The 27,490-nt window shown below is 41.7% G+C and overlaps 1 protein-coding gene across 1 annotated transcript; it reads left to right on the forward strand.

Annotated features, from left to right (window-relative positions):
• Nucleotides 1-4,678: 4,678 nt before the first annotated feature.
• Nucleotides 4,679-26,828, forward strand: LOC140587374 (1-phosphatidylinositol 4,5-bisphosphate phosphodiesterase delta-3-A-like). The gene is made up of 13 exons (XM_072708639.1): nucleotides 4,679-4,840; nucleotides 5,359-5,488; nucleotides 6,824-7,049; nucleotides 9,002-9,203; nucleotides 14,723-14,867; nucleotides 15,185-15,337; nucleotides 16,973-17,116; nucleotides 19,128-19,281; nucleotides 19,653-19,769; nucleotides 20,220-20,398; nucleotides 22,806-22,941; nucleotides 23,369-23,518; nucleotides 23,618-26,828. Exons 1-13 carry the CDS (start codon nucleotides 4,815-4,817, stop codon nucleotides 23,740-23,742), a joined length of 1,887 nt encoding a protein of 628 aa, XP_072564740.1. The 5' UTR covers nucleotides 4,679-4,814; the 3' UTR covers nucleotides 23,743-26,828.
• The last annotated feature ends 662 nt before the right edge of the window (nucleotides 26,829-27,490 follow it).

The following is a 27,490-nucleotide window of genomic DNA, read 5'->3' on the forward strand; positions in this document are numbered from 1 at the left end:
TGGTGAGCCATGGAGAACATGTTGTTCTGTGGAAAAGTAGTACTTGTTCCCTAGTCCCTGATTGCTTAGCTGCCCTTTACAGGGTTACCAAATTTGGTCACCTGACTGGAGTGAGATTTTTAATTTGAGACAAGTCTGCAAACACATTTAAATTTGTGTATTAGTTTGTAAATAGTAGGGGTGTAACAATACATCGATTTGTATCGATATTTCGATTCAACGGCAAACGATCCGATGCATTGATGTAACCGCATAAATATCGATACATGCGTTTTTATTTTCTGGCCTGCTCCAGTATTGTTTTCATAATCCACTCCGACGTATACATGGTCTACACCTGGGCTGCCCAATACGTCGATCGCGATCTACTGGTCGATTGCAAAGGTAGTGTGGGTAGATTGTATGGCATAAAAAATAGAGGATGGATGATGCGTTCAACCGTGCCAGCTACTGCAACCTACCGAGTCGCCTAGTTAGCCTCCAATTTATTTCTACTAAACTTAAGAAAAGGTATAAAAATGAATGGGGGAGCTGGACCAAGTAAGAAGCCAAAAACTGACCACTTCCATATGGAATGGGAGGAGGACTGTTTTATTTCACCATGTCATATTCGAAGTGCATTTGACTCATCTGTCAGTGTACCATTGGTATTCCGAAGAAGGGAAATGTGGAGCGGCATTTTCGGACTGTTCATAAAAACTACGACATTAACTTCCCTCCGAAAAGCGAGCTGAGAAATAGAAAGGTGAAGGAACTTAAAATCCAAATTCCAATTCAAAAATACTTTATTTATCCCAAAGGGAAATGATTCATAATAATAATAATAATAATAATAATACTAGTAATAATAAATATTAAAGAATACTCAATATTTTTATACATAAATATATGTTTTATATTTTTATAGTAGGTAGATGTCATGACCTGCTCGTCCGATCCTCGTGTGTGCCACGCCCCCTCATTACCTACGCGTACTACCCCGATTGTGATCACCTGTTTCCTGTTATTTCGGCTGGTCTTGTGTATTTAGTCCGCATCTGAAGCCGTTTTCCCCAGATCCGTCATTGATGTTCATCGCCGTCTGCCCTGTCTTTCCCTAATAAAACCCCGTTTCCTGCATCCTCGCCTACCTGCCTCGTCCTTCCCCGCTTCCTGCCTGTTCGCCGACCAGCGATCATAACAGTAGATCATTCTGACTTGGTCATTTACAAGTAGCTCACAAGCTAGCATACCTTCAGAGTGTGTGTTTAATACAGCAGGTGACATTGGATGCTACGCTCAGAGCCCACAATCTCCTGAACATGTTGACCATTTAATTTTTTTTAAAAAAAAAACCTCTCAAAGAAGAATACTGACATACAGTCGAACCTCGGTACAATGTACCCCGTTTATAACGTCTACACGAATACAACATTCAAATTTCAATGTCCCGAATTCGCGTAATGCAGTATTCCGTTTGCCGGTATCGCTTAGAACGTATACCTTTACAGCGTAAACTTCGATATGAGGTATGATTTTCAGAGGAAAATAGGCAAACTGACCTTCGTTACAACGTACAGCCTCATCTTCCGAGCGCGCGCACAATTCAGAATCGGCTGTTGCCGGCCATCTACATCGCTTAGCAACGCCTAACTGTATGAACCTATCCTCACGAAGCATTCCACGCCGGCCGGACTCCTTGATTGCAGCCCCCGTTTTTTCATGGTTTTGCATGGTGTCATGCTGCCGCATATCAAGCAAGATGCCTGCTAAAAGGAAACTGATTTTGCTGACCGACAAGGTGGAAATAATTCAGAATTATCGTGGTTATTGGTGTAATTGTGTGACATATAGTGAAAGAAATTAACAAAAGACAGGTGTCTAACACATGTATCAAAATTTATTTCAGCCAATTGAATTATACAGGTGTATAATTTCGGTTTGACATTAGGTTACAGTAAGGCGATTTGAACGATAAGCTGGCAATGGATTTTGCGTTATGTCGGCTGTCTGTGAGTAACTGATATTAACCTAGTTTGAAGAATACAGTTCCTATTCAGAATAGGAACTATATTCTTCAAACTACACAAGCTGTATGTCATAGTGTCAACTTGAGGGTTTTTTTAATATACATTTTGTGTTCTATCATTCATTTTGACGGACTTGGTTACAACGTACTATGGTTATAACGTACAAATTCTTAATGTCCCCCGAGGTATGTTGTAACGAAGTTAGACTGTACTTGTTTCACCGCAGAAGTCAGTCATGTTGTGTTGATCTTCCTCATTCTACATGTCTGTCCATGCAATGTTTTTTATGACTTTATTGAACTTTATTTAACTTGTTATTGTTGTATCCCAGCATAGGGAGAGCAAGCAGGGAACGAGGAATCAGGGTCAGGCAGACGGAAATCCAACAAACGGGGGGGGGGGTTATTGCAAGCACAGCACACAACACGGGGAAAACTTCAATGACAGATCTGGGCGACAGACTGTGACGTGGACTTAAATACACAGGACTAGACGAAACAATAAGAAACAGCTGGGAACAATCGGGAATGCAAAGTTAATGAGGGGCGTAGCACACAAGAGGGTCATACGAGCAGGTCATGTCAGTTATGGACATACTTTTTGTTGCACTTTTGTATTTGTCTGGAGAAGACTTGATTCAAAATAAAAATTATTCACCATGTTAATCTACATCCAACCAAAGTTTTTATTTTTACCTTATTGCACTTTATTTTGCTTGATTTATGGGACATAATTATATTTGCCTTTTTTAATCCATTGAAATGTAAAGGATTGTGTGAAATTTCATCATTTTGACTACTATCCCCAGTATCGAACTGAATTGAATCGTATCGCATCGTATCATGGGAATTTCTGAGGTATCAAAAAAAAAATCGAACCGTTGGCTTACTGTATCGTATCGCGAGGAAAGCTGTGATTTACACCCCTAGTAAATAGTCTATAGGGATTGCAAACTAGCCCTACTGTCACGTCGCGTGCAGCACGGATCGGGGAATCAGGCGAACGGAAGCCAGGGATCGGGGAATACGGAGTTTAATGCCAAAACACAAAGCACACCACATAACGTCAATGACCGAACTGGGGATACAAACGGAAACGTGGACTAAATACACTGAACTGATGACAACAATCCAAAACAGCTGTAAAACACTGGGATTCCACATGAGGTTAACGAGGGGGCGTGGCACACATTAGGATCGGACGGAGTGGGGTGTGACACCTACACTTTTGATGTAGCTAATTTTAGGTAAATAATGGGATAATATTGAATTACCATAAGACTTCTTGCATGAGCGTGAGAGTCTGAAAGCATGACTGTCACACCAGATGCATGAAAGATGGCAACACTGCACATTCCCCTTGATGCATTTATGAAAAGCCACCTGCTAGAGTTCAGTCAACTTGTCCAGGTATTTCTGGCCACTTTCCAGACACAGTTTGTTTTAATACTGTGCCTGTTGGATGGGATTAGGAGACTGTTATGCTTGGAATTACAGTATACATCTTTGTGAACTGAAAAATAATATTGATTATGTCCGCCATCATAGTTAAAATTATCATGATTATTATTTAAGTCTGCAGCAAGAAGCCTGTGTTTTACGCCCCATGCTTCATGCTTCTCGGCTTCTCCACTCTTCACAGGATCTGTGCTCTGAAGTAATCTGTTTGTTCCACAAATGGAATATAGTACCTGAAACGTAGCAGTAATTCTTCAGCAAAATATATTTCCCTCTTTGATGGGAGGCCATCTTGAAAATGCACTTTCAAGTGATTGCCCAGTGGCCGAATGGATAAGGCACCACTCTCCAAGGCTGGGGGTTGTGAATTCAGTTCCCATCTGGGTCAGTCACCTTCTTCTTCTTCAGGGGTTGGTGTGTGTGGAAGGTGCTTGGTTTGAATTCCATGCTTGGCAGAGTAATCATATCAGCAATGTCCTTTATGCTCCAGAGGTGTGGGCTCTGCCCTCTAACCCAGTGTTTCCTAACCCAGTCCTCGGGAAACCCTGGACAGTCCACGTTTTTGCTCCCTCCCAGCTCCCATCCAATTAGGAACACTGAATACCTGGTACAGGTGCACTGTGAGCTGAGAGGAAGCAAAAACGTGGACTGTCCGGGGTTCCCTGAGGACTGGGTTGGGAAACACTGCTGTAACCCTTAAGCTTTGCTTTCTCTGGAAGGTGCGTGTATGCCTTCAAAAAAAGGGAGCAAGATGGAATATGTGGAAAAAAACACATTCTACTGTAATTTTACAAATAAAGCTTCATTTAATTTATTGTTGTTAACTTAAATAGAGCTTTGGAGAGAAAAAATCTCTGCTCGGTCAAGGAAAGCATTATAGTTTCACAAGCATCAGATGTTTTGCATATTTTTCCTTATTCAGGAAACACATTAGGTGTGACCTTCCCTATCTAAAGATCAGCATTCACGTTTACAGTCCATCAGTGCAGCATTATAGAATTTTATGTACAATATAATAATTTAGTTTATTTTCTTTTTGGATGAATAAAAGTATTCCACAACAAGGAGGACATTTTAAAGTGTGTGCTGTATCTCTTGTTACTTCTCTCACTCCATATATCATCCCTCCACCGGGGCCCACGCAGTCTCAGTGGCAGATGTGGAGTGTGTGCGTGAGGGCTGCCAGTCAGAAGTACTGCGAAGGCTGGGGGTGTCCCTGCCGGAGGGCCAGTGCTTCACTGTAGTCTTCAAAGGGGCCCGCAAGAGCCTGGACCTGTGCTGCTCCACTGAGGAGGAGGCTCAGAGTTGGATCCATGGGATCCGCACTCTCCAGGACAGGCTGAACAACATGACCCAGAAGGAGAAACTGGATAAATATCCTCCACTGTGCTCAGGAGGCCGGGCTAAGCCTGAGCCCAATGGTTTGAATGCAACTAGTGTTTCATAAAAGCTACAGTCCCAAAATGTACTTGTGGTGTATGCCTCTGTGAATCATCTTCTTTATAAAGATTTCCTGTTTTCATCTGTTTTGACTCTGTGTCTGTGTGTGTGTTTAGTTATAAATATGAGTCGCTGCTGTGTACCTGCATGCTGCTGTGTCAACCAGCTTTCATAGTGAGAGCAGTCTGGAGTCACAGGCCCAGGACTCTGCGGCCGTGTGTCTGTGAATTCACAGGCCAATGAGTTCAGGACTCTCTGCAGCTGTGTGTTTGTGAAGTCATAGGCCTGTGAGGACAGAACTCTCTGGTGCTGTGCGTCTGTGGTGTCACAGGCCCATGAGTTTAGGACTCTGTTTCTGTGTGTCTGTGGTGTCACAGGCCTGTGAGTTCAGATTCTTCTCTCTCTCTTGTGCTTTTGCAACCTTCCACTGTTGTACCCTTGACTCCCCACACCTGGATCCGGGGCTACCTGAGGCGGGCTGATCAGAACCAGGACGGGAAGATGAGCTACGATGAAGTGCAGCATCTGCTGCAGATGATCAACATCGATCTGAATGAGCAGTACGCCCGCTCCCTCTTCAAGGTGGGTTCATCACTGACATGTGTAGGGGCTAAAGCCGTTACTGTTACTGACTGGGTGACATCTCAGCACAAACACACTAACAAATAAAGCATACATTTTGTTTTGTACATAAGTAAAAGTACTAAGTGGTCTGTAAAGCAGAACACTCCAGCTTCCATCCATCTTCCAAAACTGCCCTTCTTATTCAAGGTTGTATGGATTGTTGTTGTTGTACATACATACAAGGTTGTTGTATGTATGTAGGGATGGCAACCTATCACAGGGCACAATAACACACATGCAGGCAATTTGGTAACTCCACTCAGCCTCAGCAAGTTTTTGGAGTGTTTGTAGGGGGGACCCTTAGCTGAGAATTGAACCTAGGTCCTAGACGTGTGAGGCAACAGTGCTAACCAATGCACCACTATGCCACCCCATATGTCTCCTTAGCTATACTAAAATAATTCATTGCATGTCCCCGGGCCCATTCGGCCAGTTTCTTTTAAAGAATCAGTTCCAGGGTGGCGCTCCGAGTGATATTGTCATTGTACACATGATGACACATGACACATTACTTACCATTATGGTGTGGGTACTGTGTTGTCTGTGCATTATGGGCAGGATAGGTAACTGGAACAGATTCTGTTACTCCAGGAAACTTCTGACAGTAACTGCTACTGCAGTCGTGTCCAAACCAAGGACATGGTAGGTTTGACCATTTTTACAGCACACATCCTAGACCAAGGACTATATAATTAATTAGTTATCTGTAAATCTACACACAAACTGTATGTATATAATTATTGTAAAACACATGCAGATTTTATGAATGAAAAATCCAGGACACACATAAGCAGTCATTCATTTCATCCAAGCCAATTCATCCCTTATGTTTAACCACACATACAGTACACTCCCTGCCAGGAAATCTGAAATTCCAGTGATAAATACTTGTCAGGATTGACAACCCCTACACCTGTGTTCAGTATCCCAGAGCTTCTGGATGTGTCATCCTGAATATTTATAGAACTGTTTATATGTGTGGCATGTTTTTTTGAATTTGTTGTATGCCTGTTCATTGATTTAATGGTAAATAACATTGGTTTTGAGTAGTTCAGTGCTTGAACAAAATCAACTGTACCTGCCCATGTATACAGTTACACATTTAATTCAAGACTATTTGATACCTTGGTGAATGCAACAGATTGATGACTACTTGAATTTTTTTCAGAAGCTCCAAGATCCAAAGGTCCAACATTGTCATGAGTTCTTGGTTGTCATGTATACATATTTATAACTATTTATGAGAGGTCAGTATCCATGTGACTTGCTTTTGGATGCAACTCCTGTCTGCAGAAGTGCGACCACTCTGCTGATGGGCGCCTTGACCATGCTGAGACCGAAGAGTTTTGCCGGGAGTTGCTGCGCCGGCCTGAGCTGGACCAGGTGTTCCTGCACTATTCCAGCAATGGTTGTGTGCTGTCTACCACTAATCTGCGGGAGTTCCTGCGTGACCAGGGCGAGGATGCCTCCCTCATCCATGCTCAGAGCCTCATCCTAACCTATGAGCTGAATGAGTGGGGTAGGTTGATGCAGGCACCTGATACAGCCACCTGTAGCACCTTGATCTTGGTCTGCCTTCTCATGGGTTTTGTTCATTTGAATGTGGGATGCATGTGAACACAAAACCAGGCCTTCTGTAACACATCATTTTAAGGAACCTTTTGGAATTTGATAAGCTTATGTATTTACAGTGGGGAATAAGTATTGAATGCGTCAACATTTTTCTCAGTAAATATATTTCTAGTGGGGCTATTGACATGAAATTTACACCAGATGTCAGTAACAACACAAGTATTCCATACATACAAAGAAATCAAAACGATTAAATCCATAAATTAAGTTCTGTGTAATAAAGTGAAATGACATGGGTAATGAGTATTGAATATGCATACTGAAATTTATTTAATACTTAGCTGGAAATCCTTTGTTGGTAATGACAGCTTCAAAATGCCTCTCGTATGGAGAAACTAGTCGCATGCATTGCTCAGGTGTCATTTTGGCCCATTCTTCCACACAAACTGTCTTTAAATCTTGATGGTTCTGGGGGGCTCTCCTATGAACTCGGGTTATCAGTTCTTTCCATGGATTTTCAATTGAATTCAAGTGAGATGATTGACTGGGCCATTCTAGCAGCTTTATTTTATTTATCTGAAACTAACTTAGAGGTTCCATGGCTATGTTTTTGGGATCATTGTCTTGCTGAAATGTCCACCCTCGTTTCATCTTCAGCACCCTGGCAGATGGCAGCAGATTCTTATAAAGAATGTCTCCATTCATCCTTCCTTCAATTATATGAAGTCTGCCAGCACCATGTGCTGAAATACAGCACCACACCATGATGTTCCCATCCCCAGACTTCACTCTTGGTATGGTCTTTTTGGGGTGATGTGCAGTGCCATTTCTCCTCCAAAACATGGTGTGTGCTATAACATCCAAAGAGTTCAATTTTTGTCTCATCTGACTAGATTATATTCTCCCAGTATTTCATTGGCTTGTCCAACTGTTGCACAGCAAACTTTAAACGAGCTTCAACATGCTTTTTCTTCAGCAGTCTTGTGCGGTAAGCGTGCATAGAGGCCATGGCGGTTGAGTACATTACTGATTGATTTTTTTAAGCAACTGTACCTGCTAATTCCAGATCTTTGTGAAGCACGAGCGGCCTTTGGCTCTTGGACAGCTCTTCTGATTATTCTTTTGATTCCTCTGTCAGAAATCTTACGAGGAACACCTGGTCGAGGTGCTCACTGGAACGTTCAGACATTTAGAAATGCATCTGTAACCATTGCCATCAGTGCATTTTGCTACAATCAGGTTGCAAAGGTCTTGAGTGACATCTTTGCTTTTACCCATCATTAGATGCTTCTTGTGTAATGATAAATCTTTCTATAGGCCATCAATTAGGACTAAACCATCTGATATTTATTTGCACTGATAGAGGGCAGGATTGCTTTCTAAATACTGACAGATTTCAGCTGGTTTCTTGGCTTTCCAAGCCTTTTTGCACCTCTTTTTCTTCATGTATTCAATACTTATTCCCTGTCATTTCACTTTATTACACATCACTTAATTTATGGATGTATTTGTTTTGATTTCTTTGTATGTGTGGATTGGGCTGTTACTAACATGTGGTGTAAATTTCATGTCAATAGCCCTATTAGAAATATATTTACTGAGTAAAATGTTGACGCATTAAATACTTATTTTCCTCACTGTATATGCTCTTTAAAAAGTATTAGATGACTGTAAATTAATTACCAGGTAATATAATACTTAAAAGCGCAATGCATAAAAGCAAGGGAATATAAAAAAAATCATTTAAATACATCAGTAACAAATGTTTTTCAATATTGACAATTATTACATTGATTACAAGTCAGTAAAAATTGCTATAAAACTGTTTCAGTCTTGACTTTGCTTTTACACCTCAAACCAAATAACAATGCTTATGCATATGGTTGTCTAATACAACAGCTCAGAAGAACCAGTTCATGACCCCAAATGGCTTTACGCTATACATGCTGTCCTGTGAGAACGACGTGTTCAACCGAAACCATTCGCAAGTATACCAGGACATGACACAGCCACTGGCTCACTACTTCATCTCCTCTTCTCACAATACCTACCTCACCAAGGACCAGGTGACCAGCGCCAGCAGCACAGAGCCCTACATCAGGTATAAACACATGCATGTTTCATGTTTCCTCCCTTTCTCAACTTGCCGTGGTTAGATGGCTCAATATTCCCTTTCTCAACTAGCCGTGTTTGGTCTGTTAGACATAACTAACATGATGATGGACTTTATGAGAATTTAATAAGGACACAATAGTGATACTTTTGTAATCCCCATGGAGAAATTCTCTTTTGCCCCATTTTATTCTCCATGAGAAGCTTGGAAGACACAGTGCAGGGTCAGCCAACATGCAGTACTTCTACCAGAATCAGGCATGCTCTTGGTGAAACAGTGTTTGGAGCAAATTGCTGTCCTTGCACGAATGATTGAAGAACACTGCCCCTTTTTCAGTTATTGTTGTTTCTTTCAGTTGTATGTGGGTTTCTGATGTTGCCAGAATGCCAGTGAATATTGTAAAGTAACTCTATTGCATGTTATATACTGAAACATGCTCAATGTCACATTGATGACCTCTGTAAGCCAATCTAAACATTCTGTTGGGTCATGAAGTCTTTGGAGCTGTGTATAGCAGGATTCCCCAATCCTGGACCTGGAATCCCAGAATCCAACACTGTTTGCAGATTTCCCTGCTCAAACACACCAACTAAACTAAAAAGAAACTGTTCTTGGCTGTAGAGGCTGCTGGGATTGCTGTAGTCGCTGTGTGCCTGTTGAAGCGGTTGATTTGAATTATCTGTAAAGTATATTTGAGTGTTTGTGTGCCAGCACGGTTACGAGGGTGGTTGTTGTTTCATTTTTAACTTTTATTTTTACGTGTGTAATTGTCTGTCCTTGTTAATTGACAGCGTGAGTGTTACCGACAGCTGCGGGCGCAAGCGGCGTTTCTGTCTGCGTCCTTCGCATCAAACACCCGCGGGTAATATTATCGAACATCGGTAACATTAACTTTAAAAGAACAGTTGCTCCGGAGCTTTGCTCGGTCGCCGGTCGGGGCCGGGAGGACATTTTCCACTTTTTTTCCCGCTCCGGCAGTAGCCTGCTTTGAGAGGGTTTTTTGTGGTTTTTTGGCCTCCCTAGAGCAACTTCGCTTTAGTTTAGCTAAACGTGGTTCAGCAGGAAGTTAATCTCGGGTAAGTAATTGTAAATTTGGTGATTTTAAAAGTTTAATTTAAAGGTTGTTATCGCTTACGCTGCCGGATAATTTATAATAAAGTTCCGATTTAACGCAAGTGTTAATTTAGTGTTTTAGTGTACGCGGCACTTTGTTTTAACTATACGTTAATTAGATCAACTAAAAGTTTAAATATTCTCTATTAATATACTGGGCTGGGAGTAAAGGACGGGGACATAGTGAGTTAGGTAATTATGGGGCCAGCTCAGTGTTGTGTTTGCAAGATGTTTGCCCTTCTGGATGCTTGCGTCCAGTCGGATTTCGTCTGCGAGCGATGTAGGTTAGTTGACTCACTCATGGTCCAGGTTCGTGACCTAGAGGAGCGACTGGCTCTCATCCATCATAACAATGAGTTAAACGAGAGAGTTAATACGCCTTCTAGGGAGACTGTGTGTACGTCACAAGCGGGGAGGGGGGAGAATGATGAACAGGTAGGTCGAGAGAGCTGGGTGAACGTAGGTCGTAGACGTAGAAAAGGGCGTACACAATTCACAGAGGCGGCATCACCTGAAGTAGCGGTGTCTAACCGCTTTCAGGTGCTTCCAGCTTTAGAGCCAGAAGAGACTGGGGAGGCAGGTGAGCCCTTGGGCACCAAGGAGCCACCTAACCCCAGTAGGAGGGAGGTTGTGGTAGTAGGGGATTCAATTATAAGAGGTGTAGATAGTTATGTGTGCACCCGTGATAGAGGGTCCCGTACGGTGTCTTGCCTGCCTGGTGCCCAGGTAGGGGACCTTCCAGATCGAGTGGACAGGCTTTTGGCCCCAGCCGGGGTGGATCCAGTGGTCGTGGTGCATGTTGGCACCAATGACATAGGAAAGGGCAGAAGGGCTGTTCTGCAAGATAAGTTTATAGAAGTCGCGGATAAGCTTAGAAGCAGAACATCCACGGTGGTATTCTCTGGAATACTTCCCGTGCCACGTGCAAGTCAGGCAAAGTTAGCTGAGATAAGGGGATTAAATGTGTGGCTAAAATGGTGGTGTAGGAAAGAGGGGTTCAGGTTTATGGGGCACTGGAAGACCTTCTGGAACAGGTGGGACCTGTTCAAGCCGGACGGGTTGCACCTGAACCATAGGGGAACCAGTGTATTGGGGAGGCGTATGTGCAGAATAGTTGAGGAATGTTTAAACTAGGGACTGGGGGGGCAGGGAGGTCAGTTAAGAATTTAAGTGGTGAGAGACGGAATGCCCAAATAAATATTAAAAGTAGACACTGTAAAAGGCCTACCATTAGTGGTCTGTATTTGAATGCTAGGAGTATTAGAAACAAAATTACTGATTTAGAGGCTTTAATTTCTTCAAACAATTACGACATTATAGGAATAACTGAAACATGGATGAGTGACAATGATGGTGATGAATATAATATGGATGGTTATACGTTGTTCCGTAGAGACCGGATAGGCAAGAAGGGAGGTGGTGTTGCAGTATACGTAAAAGAAAACTTGCAGGCAAGGGATCTCACTGATAAAAATAAAAATTCAGAAGCTGTATGGATAAAACTTGATGCTAAAGATTCAAATGGCCTAATTGTCGGGGTTTGTTATAGAGCACCTAATGTAGCTGTAGAGGAAAGCAGAATATTATATGATGATATCAGGATTATGAGTAATAAAAATGATGTGGTGGTTATGGGTGATTTTAATTTACCTGGGATACAGTGGGACACAATCTCTGGCTCTTCTGTAAATGAACTTGAGATGGTGGAATTAGTACAGGATCATTTTTTTACTCAGTTTGTTAATACTCCTACCAGGGGAGAAGCCCTTCTTGATCTGGTTTTCTGTAATAACCAGGATAGGATTGGAAAATTAGAGGTTTTAGACCCATTGTACGGTAGTGATCATAACATGGTTAAATTCGAGGTTAATTTTAGTGTCCGAAGAGCAAAGTCGAAATTAAAAGTATACAATGTTAGGAAGGCTAACTTTAATGGTATGAGACGGAAATTAGAAACTGCAAACTGGACAGAGTTAAATAGCAAAACAGTAGAAGAGGCATGGGAATTTTTCAAAAGCACATTGTTGCAAGTGCAAGAGGACTTCATACCTGTTTCCAGCAAAACTAAATCTAGGAAACGACAACCAAGGTGGTTTACTAAGGAAATTAAGAATAAAGTCAGGAGGAAAAGGGCTCTGTTCCAAAAATGGAAAATAACTAATGATTTCAAAATTAAGCAGGAGTATCTAAGTCTACAGGCAGAGTTAAAAAATGACATTAGGCTATCCAAGAGGGATGTAGAAAGAAAAATTGCATTGGAGGCTAAGCATGACAGTAAAGGTTTCTTCCAATATTTTAACTCCAAGAGAGCACTAAAAGCTGAAATCACTAATTTGCAGGATAGTAAGGGACTTATAATTGATAATGAAATTGATATGGTAAATGAGTTTAATGATTATTTTTCAAGGGTGTTCACAATAGAGAACACAAGTAGCTTACCACCAATTAATACGAATACAGCATCGTCTATGACCAATATATGTATAACTGAGGTTGATGTGATACTAAGCCTAGCTAAACTCAAAATAAATAAATCGCAGGGGCCTGATGGCATCTTACCTATAGTCTTAAAAGAGATGAGGGATATTATTAGCCAACCTTTAACTTTAATATTCCAGAAATCGTTATCTGCGGGTGTGGTACCATCAGATTGGAAGCATGCTAATATGATACCCATATTCAAAAAAGGGGATAGAAGTAATCCAGCAAACTATAGGCCAATCAGTTTAACTAGCATTACTGGAAAAATAATGGAAGCTATAATTCAAGTGAAAATGGTAGATTACCTAGATGCAAATAACATTATAAAGGATAGCCAACATGGATTTAGGAGAGGTAGATCCTGCTTAACGAATCTGCTTGAGTTCTTTGAGGAAGCTACAAGTGAAATTGATCACAAAAAGGCCTATGATGTGATTTACTTAGATTTCCAGAAGGCCTTTGATGTTGTCCCCCACAAACGTCTCTTGCTAAAGCTTAAAGCTGCAGGGATTTTAGGAACTGTGGCAACTTGGATCAAAAACTGGCTAACTGACATGAAGCAGCGAGTAGTTATTAGAGGCACAATGTCACAGTGGGCCTCCGTTCATAGTGGGGTACCGCAGGGTTCAATTTTAGGACCTCTATTGTTCCTAATTTACATTAATGATATTGACACAAATACATACAGTAAACTAGTTAAATTTGCAGACTACACCAAGGTGGGCGGGGTAGCAGATACTAATCTAGCAGCAGAGAGGCTTCAACGGGATCTGGATTTAATTAGCGAATGGGCTGATACTTGGCAGATGAAATTTAACACAGATAAATGCAAGGTAATCCATGCAGGGAGCAGAAATATAAAGTACAGATATTTTATGGGTTCCACTGAAATAAAGGTAGCTGATTACGAGAAAGATCTCGGTATGTATGTTGATGCTTCCATGTCCCCCTCTCGCCAGTGTGGGGAAGCAATAAAAAAGGCGAACAGAATGTTGGGTTATATCTCTAGATGTGTGGAGTTTAAGTCAAGGGAGCTGATGTTACACTTATATAATTCCTTGGTAAGACCCCACCTAGAATACTGTGTGCAGGTTTGGTCACCATACCTCAAGAAGGACATTGCTGCTTTAGAAAAGGTGCAACGAAGAGCTACGAGAATGATTCCTGGTGTTAGAGGAATGTCTTATGAGGAGAGGTTAGCGGAACTGAATCTGTTTAGCCTTGAGCAAAGGAGACTAAGGGGGGACATGATTCAGGTCTATAAGATTCTAACGGGTCTGGATGCTGTTCAGCCAAATTACTATTTCAATATTAGTCTAAATACTAGAACTCGTGGCCATAAGTGGAAATTAGCGGGAGAACATTTTAAAACAAATTTGAGGAAGCACTTCTTTACACAGCGTGTAGTTAGAGTATGGAATAGTCTTCCTGCTAGTGTAGTGGAAGCTAAAACCATCAACCAACTCTGAGCTATTAGTTAAGTTCTCCCCAAACGAGCTTGATGGGCCGAATGGCCTCCTCTCGTTTGTAAATTTCTTATGTTCTTATGTAAACCCAGTAATAGGCTGATTAAGATGTGTTTGAGCAGGCCCACCAGAACTGGAAAACTATGCTGTATAGTACATTTCTACTTTTGACCTCATCTTTAAAACAAACACTCAAGGATGTAGAGAGGAATTTCAAGGTTTACTTCAGTAATTCGGCTATTATACACACTCCCCAGCCAGTCCTCATCAGATATTGTATTTGTGATTGTGTGGTCACTAGAAGGCCATTTTCATTGACCACCCTTTATCCCTTTGCAGTTTCAGAATGTGTATTATACCTTAGATTACTGTGACAAGATGGTGTTTTAAGGGTGTATGAGTATGTATGCTTAAGTGTGGTGTCATTATGTGTGTGTGGGTGTTCAGAGCTCTGAACCAGGGATGCCGGTGTGTGGAGCTGGACTGCTGGGATGGTGACAGCGGTGAGCCTGTTATCTACCATGGGCACACCCTCACGTCCAAGGTGACCTTCCAGGAAGTCATTGAGACCATTGCAGAATATGCCTTCAAGGTGAGAACCTGAACAATCAGCAGGCGCTGGTCCAGGGCTAATCTGTTTGCAGGATTTGGAACGAAAACAAAATACTTACTTATTTACATATTTAGCTCTTACTTTGCTGCTGCTTCCTCCAGGGACAAATCAGCACAATGTATGTTCTCTTAATAATTGTTTTGTGGACTCTTAAGAGAATCAGCATTTTTCATCTAACCCTGTTTCTTGATAACCTGCAATGCAGAGCTAGCCCAACCTCTTTTACCCAATAGTTATTGATTCTTAGTTGAAAAATACTCATGAGTATAATCCATATTTACCGCCTTGCCTGCCAGGCCTCCCCATACCCCCTGGTACTATCTCTGGAGAACCACTGCACAGTAGAGCAGCAGACAGTGATGGCGAAGCACCTCTGCACCATCCTAGGGGACAAGCTGCTTAGCAAGCCCCTTAATGACAAGCTCCTCTCCAGCCTACCTTCACCAGAGGTGGGCCCCACTCTGAATGTTTCTTCATCTGTTCACCCTACTGTTTTAAATCTGATCTTCATGGCTCCAGCAGGTTTTTAGGGTTTTTGTTACTGGTTTTAAGACGTTGGTTGGCCAATTTGCTGGTATGTTTCCAGCTCTTGACCACAAACCTATAGCCAGACAAAAATATTTCAGTAACACTTTATTTAAAGCAGTCATCATAATGCATTATAGATACCTTCATAATGTATAATAATACATTAATAAAGAATTACAAACACCGCTATAACTATAAAAAGGCATAACGCATTATAGCCATGTTTATTATACATTATGAATCCTCAATGAAGCTCTATGAATCTATATTGCACTATTGATACCTTTTATAATGCAATATAATGGTAAGTATAATGCATAATAAACATGGCTATAATGTGTTATGCCTTTTTATAAATAGTTATAGGCATATGTGTAATACTTAATGAATGCATTATAATGCTTTATGTAGGTATCTGTAATGGATTATACATGTAAAGTGTCACCAATATTTCTTTAAATCATTGGTATTTAAAAGACTTAAAGGCTTCTCTCACACTAACATACACAAAGTGGGTGGAAAACCCATCTAAAATTGACATTCCCAGCCTTTTATTTACACAGCTTTTAAAAGCCACAGATTCAAAGATCCAAGTCACATCTACTGGTCATACCTGGAGGAAAGCTCAACACGGGAGCAACTGGACTCAAAATGTTTATGGCATATTCTCTTTATACATCAATTTTAAACTCTGCCGGTAAAAGGTTATTAGATAAACAAAGCTGTTGTATGGACAAGAAGATGGACACTGATGCGGATCTGCTTCAGGTCTTTCCGTTTACTAAAGGCAGGGGTCGGGCGATCGGCGTAGGTACAGAAGAGGGCAGAGGCGTAGAGCAAGGTCAGGTTTCCAGGCAGGGGTCGGGCGATCGGCGTCGGTACTGAAGAGGGCAGGCAAAAACTCGGAGTCTAGGAATCGTAGCAGAAGTCAGAACACCAGTAATCAGACACAGGAGAAAACGCTCAAACTCTGGGCACACCATGAAGATTTCGCACGGATCGGAAAACCGAGCTGCCAGATATAGAATACCGAAACCGGGGAAAACTAGGAACAGCTGGGAGAGGAGTGTCCGAGACAGGAGCAACCGGTAAAACAAGAACAACTGGACGACAGGGTGCGAAAACCTTGGGGAAGCCCTATCGACCGGAATCCAAGGGGGAGCATGGCTGAGATGCCGATGGGGGTACTCCGGTGCCATCCATGCCACAAAGCTGCACTGGTATTTGGAGATCTCCACATAGTCTTCTTTTTTAAATTGAGAAGCTAAGAATGGTAGGACCAAAGCAGCTTTACAAAGCTATACATTCATTCTTTTTCTGAAAAGATGGTTAAATCAAAATTAATCACCAAGTAACATTACAGCTAACATTTTATTATAAATTGACATTAACCCATCACTCTGTATGCAATAACTAAGTTGCTCAGTAAAAGCTTTATGGTATTTTGGTAAATAAAGTTGTACAAAACACTATTCATTTATTAAAATTTATTAAAATGACTTTCATTAAATCCCAGAGGAAGTCATTACTAAAGGATTTTGCTTGTATAATGGCAGGACCTGAAGTGGAGGATCCTGATAAAGGGAAAGAAAGAGGGTGTCCAGCCAGAGAAGGCAGACAGCTCATCCAGCTCAAGTTCCAGCTCTGAGGATGAGGCAACCGCTGGGTGCAGGGGCAAAGAGAAGAAGGACACTGCGAAGGTGAGCCTTGGATGGTGAATGTATGGTTACATCAGTGATATAATTCAGCTTTTTATATTAATTCTAAATTAATAACATTTACGCAGTAAATGTATCGGTTACAATTGCTTTAGTGCTTGCCAACAATAACGTAATGACAGTGCTTTTAGGGAAATCAAGTTATACAAGACAGTCCCTTTTTGTATAAGTAGTGTCTGCTGTGCAATAGTTTTACAGTATTAAACAGCAAGCCCGTGTAGCGGTAACAAAATGAGAGATATGTTTAAATATTTATATTTCTATTTTCTGTTACATAACTGTAAGAACTGCAATAATGGTATATATTGAGGTCTGGAGGGGCCATGGTTTTTATTTTTTCTGCATACGATCTATGTATAGCTCATTGATATCTAAGTGGCGCTTTTATCCAGAAAAACTTACAGTGGTGGGAAGAGGTACAACTGACATGCATTTCCTGGGATCTGAACCCCTGAGCACTGTAGTTAGAGTGATGTTGTATCTGTTGAGCTACAAGAGAGCTGTCATTGCAATACTAAATCATGCTTTAGTTTAATGTGCTCACAAAATGCCCAGTATAGCTCATGATCACATGGTTAGAAAATATGAGACAAATCACATGCCATATTGGTTCAGAATGTTCATTTTTTGGTTCAGTTTTTTATTGTGCAAAAAACATCAGTGTAGTTGCTAGGGATGAGCGAGTACAGCATTATCTGTATCTGTATCCGTATCTGTTAACCATATGAATTATCTGTATCTGTATCTGTACTCGGAATGGGCGGGGCCTAACCCGGAAGTGGGCGGGGTTTGACCTGGAAGTGGGTCGGGTTGTCTTTAAATGGGTGGGGCTTTAACCGGTATGTTATTTTAAGCATGCAATTGATATGGGTTGATCAGAAATTGTTATATTTATTGCTGATTAGAAAACTATTTACATGACAGCATCAGCATTGAGCTTCAGATCAGTGGTTTTGATCACGATAACAAACGAACTATATACAGAACAAGTTTTGCAACAATGAATACAACACATGTGGTTGCAATTATGAAGTAAAATGTAATGAACAAGAGTTTTCATCTCAACATAACTTTCTTTTTTTAACTTTTAATTTTTTTATGATCAGTGTGATTTCTTTTTTTTTGGTTCTTTTTTATTTTTTTTATTTCCACACCAGGTATGTGTGAGTGTGTCTGAGTGAGTGAGTGAGTGAGTGAGTGAGTGAGTGAGTGAGTGAGTGAGTGAGTAAGAGAGAGACAGAGAGAGAGAGAAAGAGAGAGGGGGGGGAGTGTGTGTGTGTGTGTTTGTGTGTGTAGCTTAATTTGTAATATTAATTATACCACAACTACCTTTATTTTTTTTTATAAAATACAGCAAGAAAGTGTCAGACACTCAGTGCGTGAAGTAAAAAAAAACTGGCTAGAGCCAGCTGACGGTTTAAAAAAGAAAAAAAAAACTCCGACAGGCAGAGACGCGAGTCGCATTCTACAAACAAACCTGAAGCTGAAGAAACCCTAAACGTTAACGGAAAAAAACCCGCGATCCTGAGTGACTGAGGGAGCGACAGAGAGAGAGAGAGCGCTGTTCTCTTCTCTTCTCAGTGTTCTGTGTGTGAGTGAGCAGAGCGGGACACAGCAACACAATAAATCTGTATGTGTGTAGGGGAGGGGCGCTGTGACTAGTCTATTACAGAACGCAGACACAGTCAGCTACCCAATGAGAATTTTTATTCAATCCGAGCACAGATATTGACTTGTATTACTCGTATGATACTCGTACTCGTCAAAAGTGCGTTATCCGTACCGGATACTCGTTTCAGCCGAGTATCCGGCTCAACTCTAGTAGTTGCTCAATAGGTCTATTGCTGAACATGAGGATTAGAGTCTGCATCTGTCCTGTATATTGCACTATTGATACCCTTATAATGCATTACAATGGTCAGAATAATCAACAAGAACATTACTTACAAATTAGAATTTTAAAAACTTATTTCTCTTTTGCACATGTGTTCAGGCAATGATGCCCAAAATTAGCCTTGAGCTCTCAGACCTGGTGGTGTACTGCCGAAGCGTACCCTTCCGTGGGTTCGGCCAGGCTGCCAAAAAGCCACCCAATGAGATAGCTTCCTTTTCTGAGAGTGAGGCCCTCAGACATGTGAAGGAGGCGGGTGAGTAGCTGGTGGGGAGCCAATCGGGGCCATGTTCATCTACAGAATCTTGCCACATTCTGCAGTCTTAAATAACATGTTTTTTATGTTCATCAATACTATGGCCAGATGAAAATAGACTGCATAACAAAGACTGTTGATATGTATTTTGTTTGGTTATATGTGGTACGAGGCACCATAATGATTTTGGGGCTTGGTATTGCTATTGTACGATTGACGTATCACAGGAATTGTTCAGGAAACATACAGTAAGTGGTAATAATTTTGATATATGTATATATACAGCATGGGGATTAGTACATACAGAGTTTAATATGATGTCCTTGTTTTCATGCCTGCCTCTGTCATTCCATGTTTATTTTCCTGCACAGGAAAATGGTTTATTCGATACAATAGCAGGAACCTCAGCAGGATCTACCCCTCAGGACAGCGACTACAGTCCTCCAACTACAACCCGCAGGAGATGTGGAATGCTGGCTGTCAGATGGGTTAGTACTCTGGCTGGGCCATACTACTTCGCTGGAACATGGCTTTCTGTGTGAACCTGCCTGCCCCTTTCATTGCATGGTTTTGTTTTGATATAATCTACATTCACAACTCATAATCAGAAAACAATGTCTGCTTGTATTGTCTGTTGAAGTACGGACAGTGTATTTAGAATTGACTGAAATGTGGACCTTCTTAGCTCATAGCTTTTTTCATTAGCCTGTTGCGAGAGTATTTGCTAGGATGCTCAAGCTATTGCACGGACACTGGTCATAGTTACATTTACTGTATATTGTGATTAATAATTGCATGTTGTGTAAACTTAGCTGCTGTTGCTTTAGTTTGACTTCACACACAGATTTTGGTAGAACCTAGTAAACAGTGAAGGCAAGTGGACAGTGAGCACATGCCACAGTGTATTTCAATGAAACAGTGTGTCTTTATAAATGTAGTGGCACTCAACTTCCAAACTCCTGGTGAGCAGATGGACTTGAACCAGGGCCGCTTCCTCCCCAATGGCCGCTGTGGCTACATCCTAAAACCAACCTTCCTGCGGGATCCCAACTCTGATTTCAACCTGGAGAACACATGCGCTGGTCCAGGACACTGCCCCACCATGCTGACTATCAGGGTGAGCATTCAGCTGCAACGGTATTACATATATCACAAGACATTCAGACAATATTTCACCTACCAGCTGAAGTGGCTACTGGCATTTAGAGGGCAGATAGTGGCATAGCTCTTTGCATTGTAGTTGAGTCATCTTTGGCTGGTTTTCCAAGCCAAGCCCTCAGTGACACTTTTAAATTGGTCCAGTTAAGTGCTTAGGTCAAATAAAAACAGGCATGCAGCCACAAACAATGGTATTTTCCTTAAGAAGGTAGACTTGTAACCTCAAGGTTCAAGGTGCAGCACTTGCCCTTTAAGTAAGATGGTTTAAACAACATTTTTTTAAAGAAAATATATTTAATAGCGTAAACTATTAATTGTTATAACAATGCTGTGTAAATCATTTCAGAAGTAGCTTCTAGTAAGCAGCTAAACAGTGGGATAAATAACGTCACACATTTATAGGAAAATGTACAGTATATGGAATTTGTTGCTTTGGATAAAACCAGTGTATTGTTGAAGTAAGATGGCAGGGCACACAGACACAGCATCTGGCAGCTCTCCATGTAGATATTTGCTGTTTGTTTGCCTTAAATCTTGCTGTAAACTTGGTAGGTGCACAAATGTACAGTTGTCAGGTACTATTAGGAACAAGTACTTTCAGTTCGGTTTCCTATAAACCGATAAAATATTCCTATTGAGCTCATTCGCTTGGAGCCTACATGGATCACCATTCCAGGGAGAGGGTGATGAAGGCGGTGTAGAGAGTGCAAGCCAAAGCAAGGCAAGAGAGCTGGGATACAGGCCGGCGTTATGTAAAGCCGGGGCACGGAGCGAGGAAGCAGGGACAGGACTCCAAGTGTCAGGCAAATAAGGGGTTTAATCAAAGGCAGGACACAATCAGAAGACAACTACACCACAAATAACGTCACTGACCGGACAGGGTTAATGACATGTCAGAATTGATTAACAACAACTAGACACAGCTGAGAACACCAGGATTCCACACGAGGTAACAAGGGGGTGTGGCATAAGGGAGGATCGGACGAGCAGTCCATGACAGCCGGACTACAGAGCATACCCTACAAGCCATCTATACCAAGCCTCTTTTGAGAGACTACACGATCATTAGTCAACAAAATGGACAAAATTTGCCTGATGATCTCCATCCATCCATCCATCCATCCATTGTCCAACCTGCTTATCCTACTGGGTCGTGGGGGGGTCTGGAGCCTATCCTGGAAGCAATGGGCATGAGGCAGGGAACAATGCTGGATGGGGGGCCAGCCCATCACAGGGCACACTCAAACACCTTTCACTCACACCTAAGGGCAATTTAGCAACTCCAATTAGCCTCAGCATGTCTTTGGACTGTGGGGGGAAACCGGAGCAGCCGGAGGAAATCCCACGATGACATGGGGAGAACATGCAAACTCCACACACATGTGACCCAAGCGACGACTCGAACCCAGGTCCCAGAGGTGTGAGGCAACAGTGCTAACCACTGCACCACCATGCCGCCCCTCCTGATAATCTCATTAGACAGAATTAATAGCTGAGCATTTATATTAACAATATTAACAATACATGGAGCAACAATATAGACAGGTGAGAAACACTGCATTCTCAACATAGAGCTCATAATGCTGAAAAACAGACCCAATTACTTATCAAGGGAATTTATAATTGTAATTCTGGTGGCTGGTTACTAATGCTAAGCTAGCACTTAGCAAGGTATACTTGCTTTGTGCACTGGGGCACAATTGTGCAAAATGTTTTGGCATGCTGAAGCATTAAGCGTTCCCTTAACTGGAACTATGGGGCCAACCCCAACCCTTGAAAAACAACCCCATACCATTGTCCCTCCTGCACCAAACTTTACAGTTTACACAATACAGTCCGGCAGGTAACGTTCTTCTGGCATCCACCAAACCCAAACTCGTCCATCAGACGGCTAGATAAAGAAGCATGATTCATCACTCCACAGAATACTTTTCCACTGCTTCAGGGTCCAGTGGTGGCATGCTTTGCACCACTCCATCCAAAGCTTGGCATTGCACTTGGTGATGTGAGGCTTGCATGCAGCTATTCGACCATGGAAACCCATTGAAACCATTTGTGATAGGGTTTATGCCAGAGGAAATTTGGAACTCTGGAGGAAACAGAGCGTTCGTGACTTTTACCCACTATGTGCCTAAGCACTCAATGACCCCACTTATGTTATTTTATGTGATGTGCCACTTTGTGATTGGCATCTTATGACAGTACCACACTTGGATTCACTGAGCTCTTCAGAACAACCCATTCTTTGACATATGTTTATAAACCTGACTGCATAGCTAAGTGCTTGTTTTTATATACCCGTGGCGTTTACCTGTTTGCTACACAGCAGTATTGCATTTGCAATGCCCAATTTCCATTCTTCACAGGTGATCTCAGCCCAACAGCTACCCAAAATAGACACAGACAAGGAGCACTCAATTGTGGACCCAATGGTGTGGGTGGAGATCCATGGTGTACCCATTGATAATGCTCGTGAGAAAACACACTACATTGACAACAACGGTGGGCCTTCCTTTCTTTACTGCCTGTCCCAGTGCTGCTAAATAGATATTTTAAGGACCAGTGTCAATTTCACTGTTTGTCATGTTGTCATTCAGTCTATGATCAATATTCATGGGGGGCACCTGTTGAGCCAATCAGATTTTGGGGGGCCTATGCCTGGCTCCCCCATTCGCCCCCCCCCCCAACCACCTAACTCCAGTTCTGTTTCTCCACTCCGATTACATGATTATTTCTCCAATTTATATTTCTATCTGGATGTAAAACAAGGATTTGGCTTTACTTTTTATGTTATCACTGTGATAGTACAATTACTTTTAAACTTGTTCTTGTGTCTTCTTTGATTGTTTGTTCTTTTTTGGGCAAAAACACACCTTAGAATTCCTGTCACTAATATAAGTGTCACTAATACAGTGAGTGTCCTTCCCAGGCTTCAATCCCCAATGGAATTGCACCCTCAACTTCCAGCTCCAGGTCCCAGAGCTGGCTCTGGTCCGCTTCCTGGTGGAGGACCATGACTATGCCACCAGGAATGACTTTTTGGGCCAGTTGACGTTGCCTTTCCCTAGCATGCGTACAGGTACCGTTTTGAATTTGTGTGAAAATGCCTGGCTGAAGAGAGTGTAGCTATTGTTTCATTTGTAATGTCTGCTTTCTAATGTTAACCTTTCACCTCTAGGCTACCGACATGTCCACTTGCTGAAGGCTGATGGCTCCAGTCTGTCCCCTGCCTCTCTGTTCCTTCATGTCAGTGTGTATCGCAAGGGTAGCCCTGTCAAGTCGTCTTCTCCTCGTCGGCTGTGACCCTCTGATGTGACTCGGAAGTTGAGTACAGTGCTTCCACTTACCACCCTGAAAATGGCAACAGGAAATCTGCTTCCTGCAAAGCATGATGCTGCTGCAATCAGCTCCAAAATGTCATTCAGTACTGTATCTGCTCCCTCACCTTATTAGGGGAGTTTTCAGGAGTTTTTAAGCTTGTCTCTGCAAAACCATTTTAGTTCAAATTAACATACTTTTAGAAGGACATTTGTGGATTTGAAGTTTTCTTATATTTAAAAGGGTAACTGTGTGAGAAATCCTATGAAAGATAAGAGCTTGTGTAGCCTAAATCAAATATTTCACTTGTGAAGATTCTCTGCCTTTCTGTCCCATATACTGTTTCTGCTATCTATGACATTGCCAATGTGTTTCAGTCTATTTGAATATATGAATTCATTTTTTAATACATTTGTTTTTTTAACATATTGTACATTACTAATTTAAACAATATGGCTGTGCCTCAGTTTCTGTAGGCCTATCACCTGCAGGGGGAACCATGGAGGTCCAGTGCATTGTGGATCGATCATAGACAGAGACCTTGTTGGACCAATCCCTAGCTACTGAGTCTGGCTTTAAGGAGATGGAATGTGACCTCTCTGGTGGGAATGGAGCCTGAGCTGGTACAGGAGGTAGAGAGATACTGTTGAGATATAGTCTGACTCACCTCAACACACAGCATGGACTCTAGAAACAAACTCACGGAGAGGGGTTTGACTCTATTCTATTCTAGTTGAGAGGGTCTGGGTATACTTGTAGCACCCCAGTTTGGCACTTGTATGTTGGAGTTCACCCCAGTGAATGAGAGGGTCGCCTTCCCTTGACTTTGAGTTGGGGGACAGGCTCGAACTGCTTATATACCAAACATTAGTTCAGAGTATCTGGCCTTCTTGGAGACCTTGGAGGGGGTGGTGGAAGGTGCCCCCCTCTGGGGACTCCATTGTTTTACTGGGGGACTTTTATGCTCATGTATTTAATGGGAGTGAAAAGTAGAAGGGTGTGATTGAGAGGAATGGCCTGCATGATCTGAACCCAAGTGGTGCTCTGGTGTTGAACACAGTTTGTCCATAACGAACAGGAATGTTCAGAAGTGCACCTGAGTGGATGAGTTACTACCACAAGTGGAAGAGTTTAAGTATCTTGGGGTCTTGTACATGAGCAAGGGAAGAAGGGAGCAGGAGGTTGACAGGTGGATCGGTACAGTTAAGTGGACTTTGTACCAGTCTGTCATGGTGAAGAGAGAGCTAAGCCAAAAGGCGAAGCAATTGATTTACTGCTCAATCTACATTCCTACATTCACCTATGTTCACGAGCTTTGAGTAGTGACCGAAAAGAATGAGATCATGGATGCTAGTGGCAGAAATGAGTTTCCTTCACTGTGTATCTGGGCTCAGCTGTAGAAATTGCATGGAGTGCGGACATTTGGGTGCTGAAAACCCCCTGCTCTTACTCATTGAAAGGAGCCATTTGAAGTGGTTTCTGCATCTGTCTAGGATACCTCCTGGATGCCTCTCTTGGGGAGGTGCTCTGCGTCAGAGGTATCCTCCCAGAGGAGCTGAAGGAGGTAGCTGGGGAGAGGGAGGTCTCACCATCTCTGCTCAAACTGCTGCCCTCCCTGTGACCTAGTCATGGATAAGCAGCAGACAATGGATGGGAGGGTGGATGGATCCATACTGCCTCTTTCTGAGGTGCCGATTCAGGGACAAGAAAACTGGAAGACACTGTCCCTTTATTGATTTATAGGGTTTTTGTGTTTCTTTTATTCCTGCCTGAAATTTCTGTCCCGGATGATTATTGTTTTTTTTTTTTTGTTCAAAAATATTTTGTAATATCATTTAACCATGTGTTAAAACAGTCTAATTCAGAGTTTTTTTGGGCATTATACATTCTCTTATATTCTCTTAGGTGTTTTAAAATGTATGTAATTGTTTTTGCTTTGTTACAATGTATAATATTCTCCATGGCATTCCCACCATGACATTTATGTTAGACTCTGTGGTGTTGATCTGTAGATGTACTTCTGTCAGAACTATTAGTGTTAAATGTGTATGCAGTTTGTTTATACATTGTTCTACATCATGTTCAGTAATGGGTGATAAAATCAACATTTTGACAGATTATAAACATGACTAAAATAATTTCAAGGTTAGATTTAATAGTCAGAAATCAGGTCATCCATTCCACTGCTATTTTAAACCCCAAGGTATCAGGTTCATAGATTTCAGGAATTGTTCAGGCAGGCCAAAGATTTTGTTAGATTATGCCTGAAACAAGTAGTCGATTCCATAACAGTAACAGTGCCCTGGGAACTGAGGGTGCTAGTTATTTTCTGATTTTGTCATATTACTATAACACTGGCCCTTGGTCAGAGTTGTGGTTGGAAGGTGGATGGAGCATTTTCTGTTTCTAATGTCTAATTTGCTTTTGAATAAGTTCCTTATAGTTTCTTAACAAAAAAAGTACATTCAAATAGGGGAGCTCAGAGGTCAGCTTCTCTTTATGCTGTATATCAGCGTTTGAGCAATAAGGGCTCCTCTGCTAAGCATGTAGTGTAATAATCACTCATTTGTGTAAAATATTGCTTTAGTTACGTAACAAATCTTTTCTTTCCATTAGCATCAGTTGTCCATTGTTGCTTTCCACTTCTTTGTCTTATAGAGTCTTTAATATTTGGTTTATTTTTTAATAGTTATGAAGATATATTGGATTCCAGTTCAGCGAATACAATGTGACAAACTGATGCTGTTTTGTGTTGTGTTTTCAGCTGGCATTCAACCAAGAGATATTCCTAGTGTTACGCCCCACTGAAGAAGGTTCTACTATAAATCAAAAGAACCAGGGGCAGATACATCCCAGGAAGTGTTACTCAGTGAGGGACCTTATGTAGTTGCAGTTTACTAAATATTATCTAATGGTATTTTTACATGTTCAGTGACTGAAAAACCAAGTATGACATCTGTGAGTTTAAAGTGCATTCACTGTGAATGATTTTTGATTTAAATTCTGGTTAGAACAACATTTGCAAGCCATTTGGTAGAGCACGTTGTTATTTTATTAAAATGTTTGCAACAGTACTTTGTTAGTTTCCTCGCACACATCTGTGCACCAGTTAATGCACTCAGACCCTGATGCCCAGCCAAAAGCTTTAGCTTTTTTGTAACTCATTATGTGTTCTTCCATTCACACGTAGGTAGATGAATGGGACAAGGCAGATATGCACTATTTGTTCTCCCTGCTCCCAGTAACTATTTCTGTATCAGGGAACTAGCTCTAATGCTGCATGCAGCTCCCCCTTCCTTGTGCAAGCCTTCTTTTCTTCTAATCTTTTCTTCCCTCTAAATTAGTGACTTGCATATCAAGGTGCATCTTACTTAAATATGATTTTATAGCTGGTGTGCAGCACAGTGCTTTAGGACTTTAGAACTATAATTAGGGGAACAGGAGGCAACATAAGTAAGTAAGAAACACCACTTTTATATTCATGTAGGTGGAGTGGAAGAAGAAACAGCAGGTGCACCAAGATAATATTTACAATATAAAAAACAAGGATTCCAAGTTTTGCCCACACATGAAACCTTATAACAAAAAAGGCAATCAAGGATACCCCTGGCCTGGCTGACATCAGAATAAAGTCCAGCAAAATTAGTGGGGGTATTCAAGTCATGCACTACAGCAAGGGAGAGGTTGGCTTGTATGCAAGAGTAACTTGAAAGGCCACAACTAAAGCTCCAGG

The sequence above is a fragment of the Paramormyrops kingsleyae genome, unplaced genomic scaffold, assembly GCF_048594095.1.
Source record: "Paramormyrops kingsleyae isolate MSU_618 unplaced genomic scaffold, PKINGS_0.4 ups194, whole genome shotgun sequence".
Lineage (NCBI taxonomy): Eukaryota > Metazoa > Chordata > Actinopteri > Osteoglossiformes > Mormyridae > Paramormyrops > Paramormyrops kingsleyae.

Excerpts from the sequence above, each read along its gene's own strand:
- LOC140587374 (XM_072708639.1), top strand. The coding sequence starts at position 4,815 with ATGACCCAGAAGGAGAAACTGGATAA. Across the intron at positions 7,050-9,001 it reads CTATGAGCTGAATGAGTGGG|CTCAGAAGAACCAGTTCATG; the intron begins GTAGGTTGATGC and ends CTAATACAACAG. Across the intron at positions 14,868-15,184 it reads TTGCAGAATATGCCTTCAAG|GCCTCCCCATACCCCCTGGT; the intron begins GTGAGAACCTGA and ends CTTGCCTGCCAG.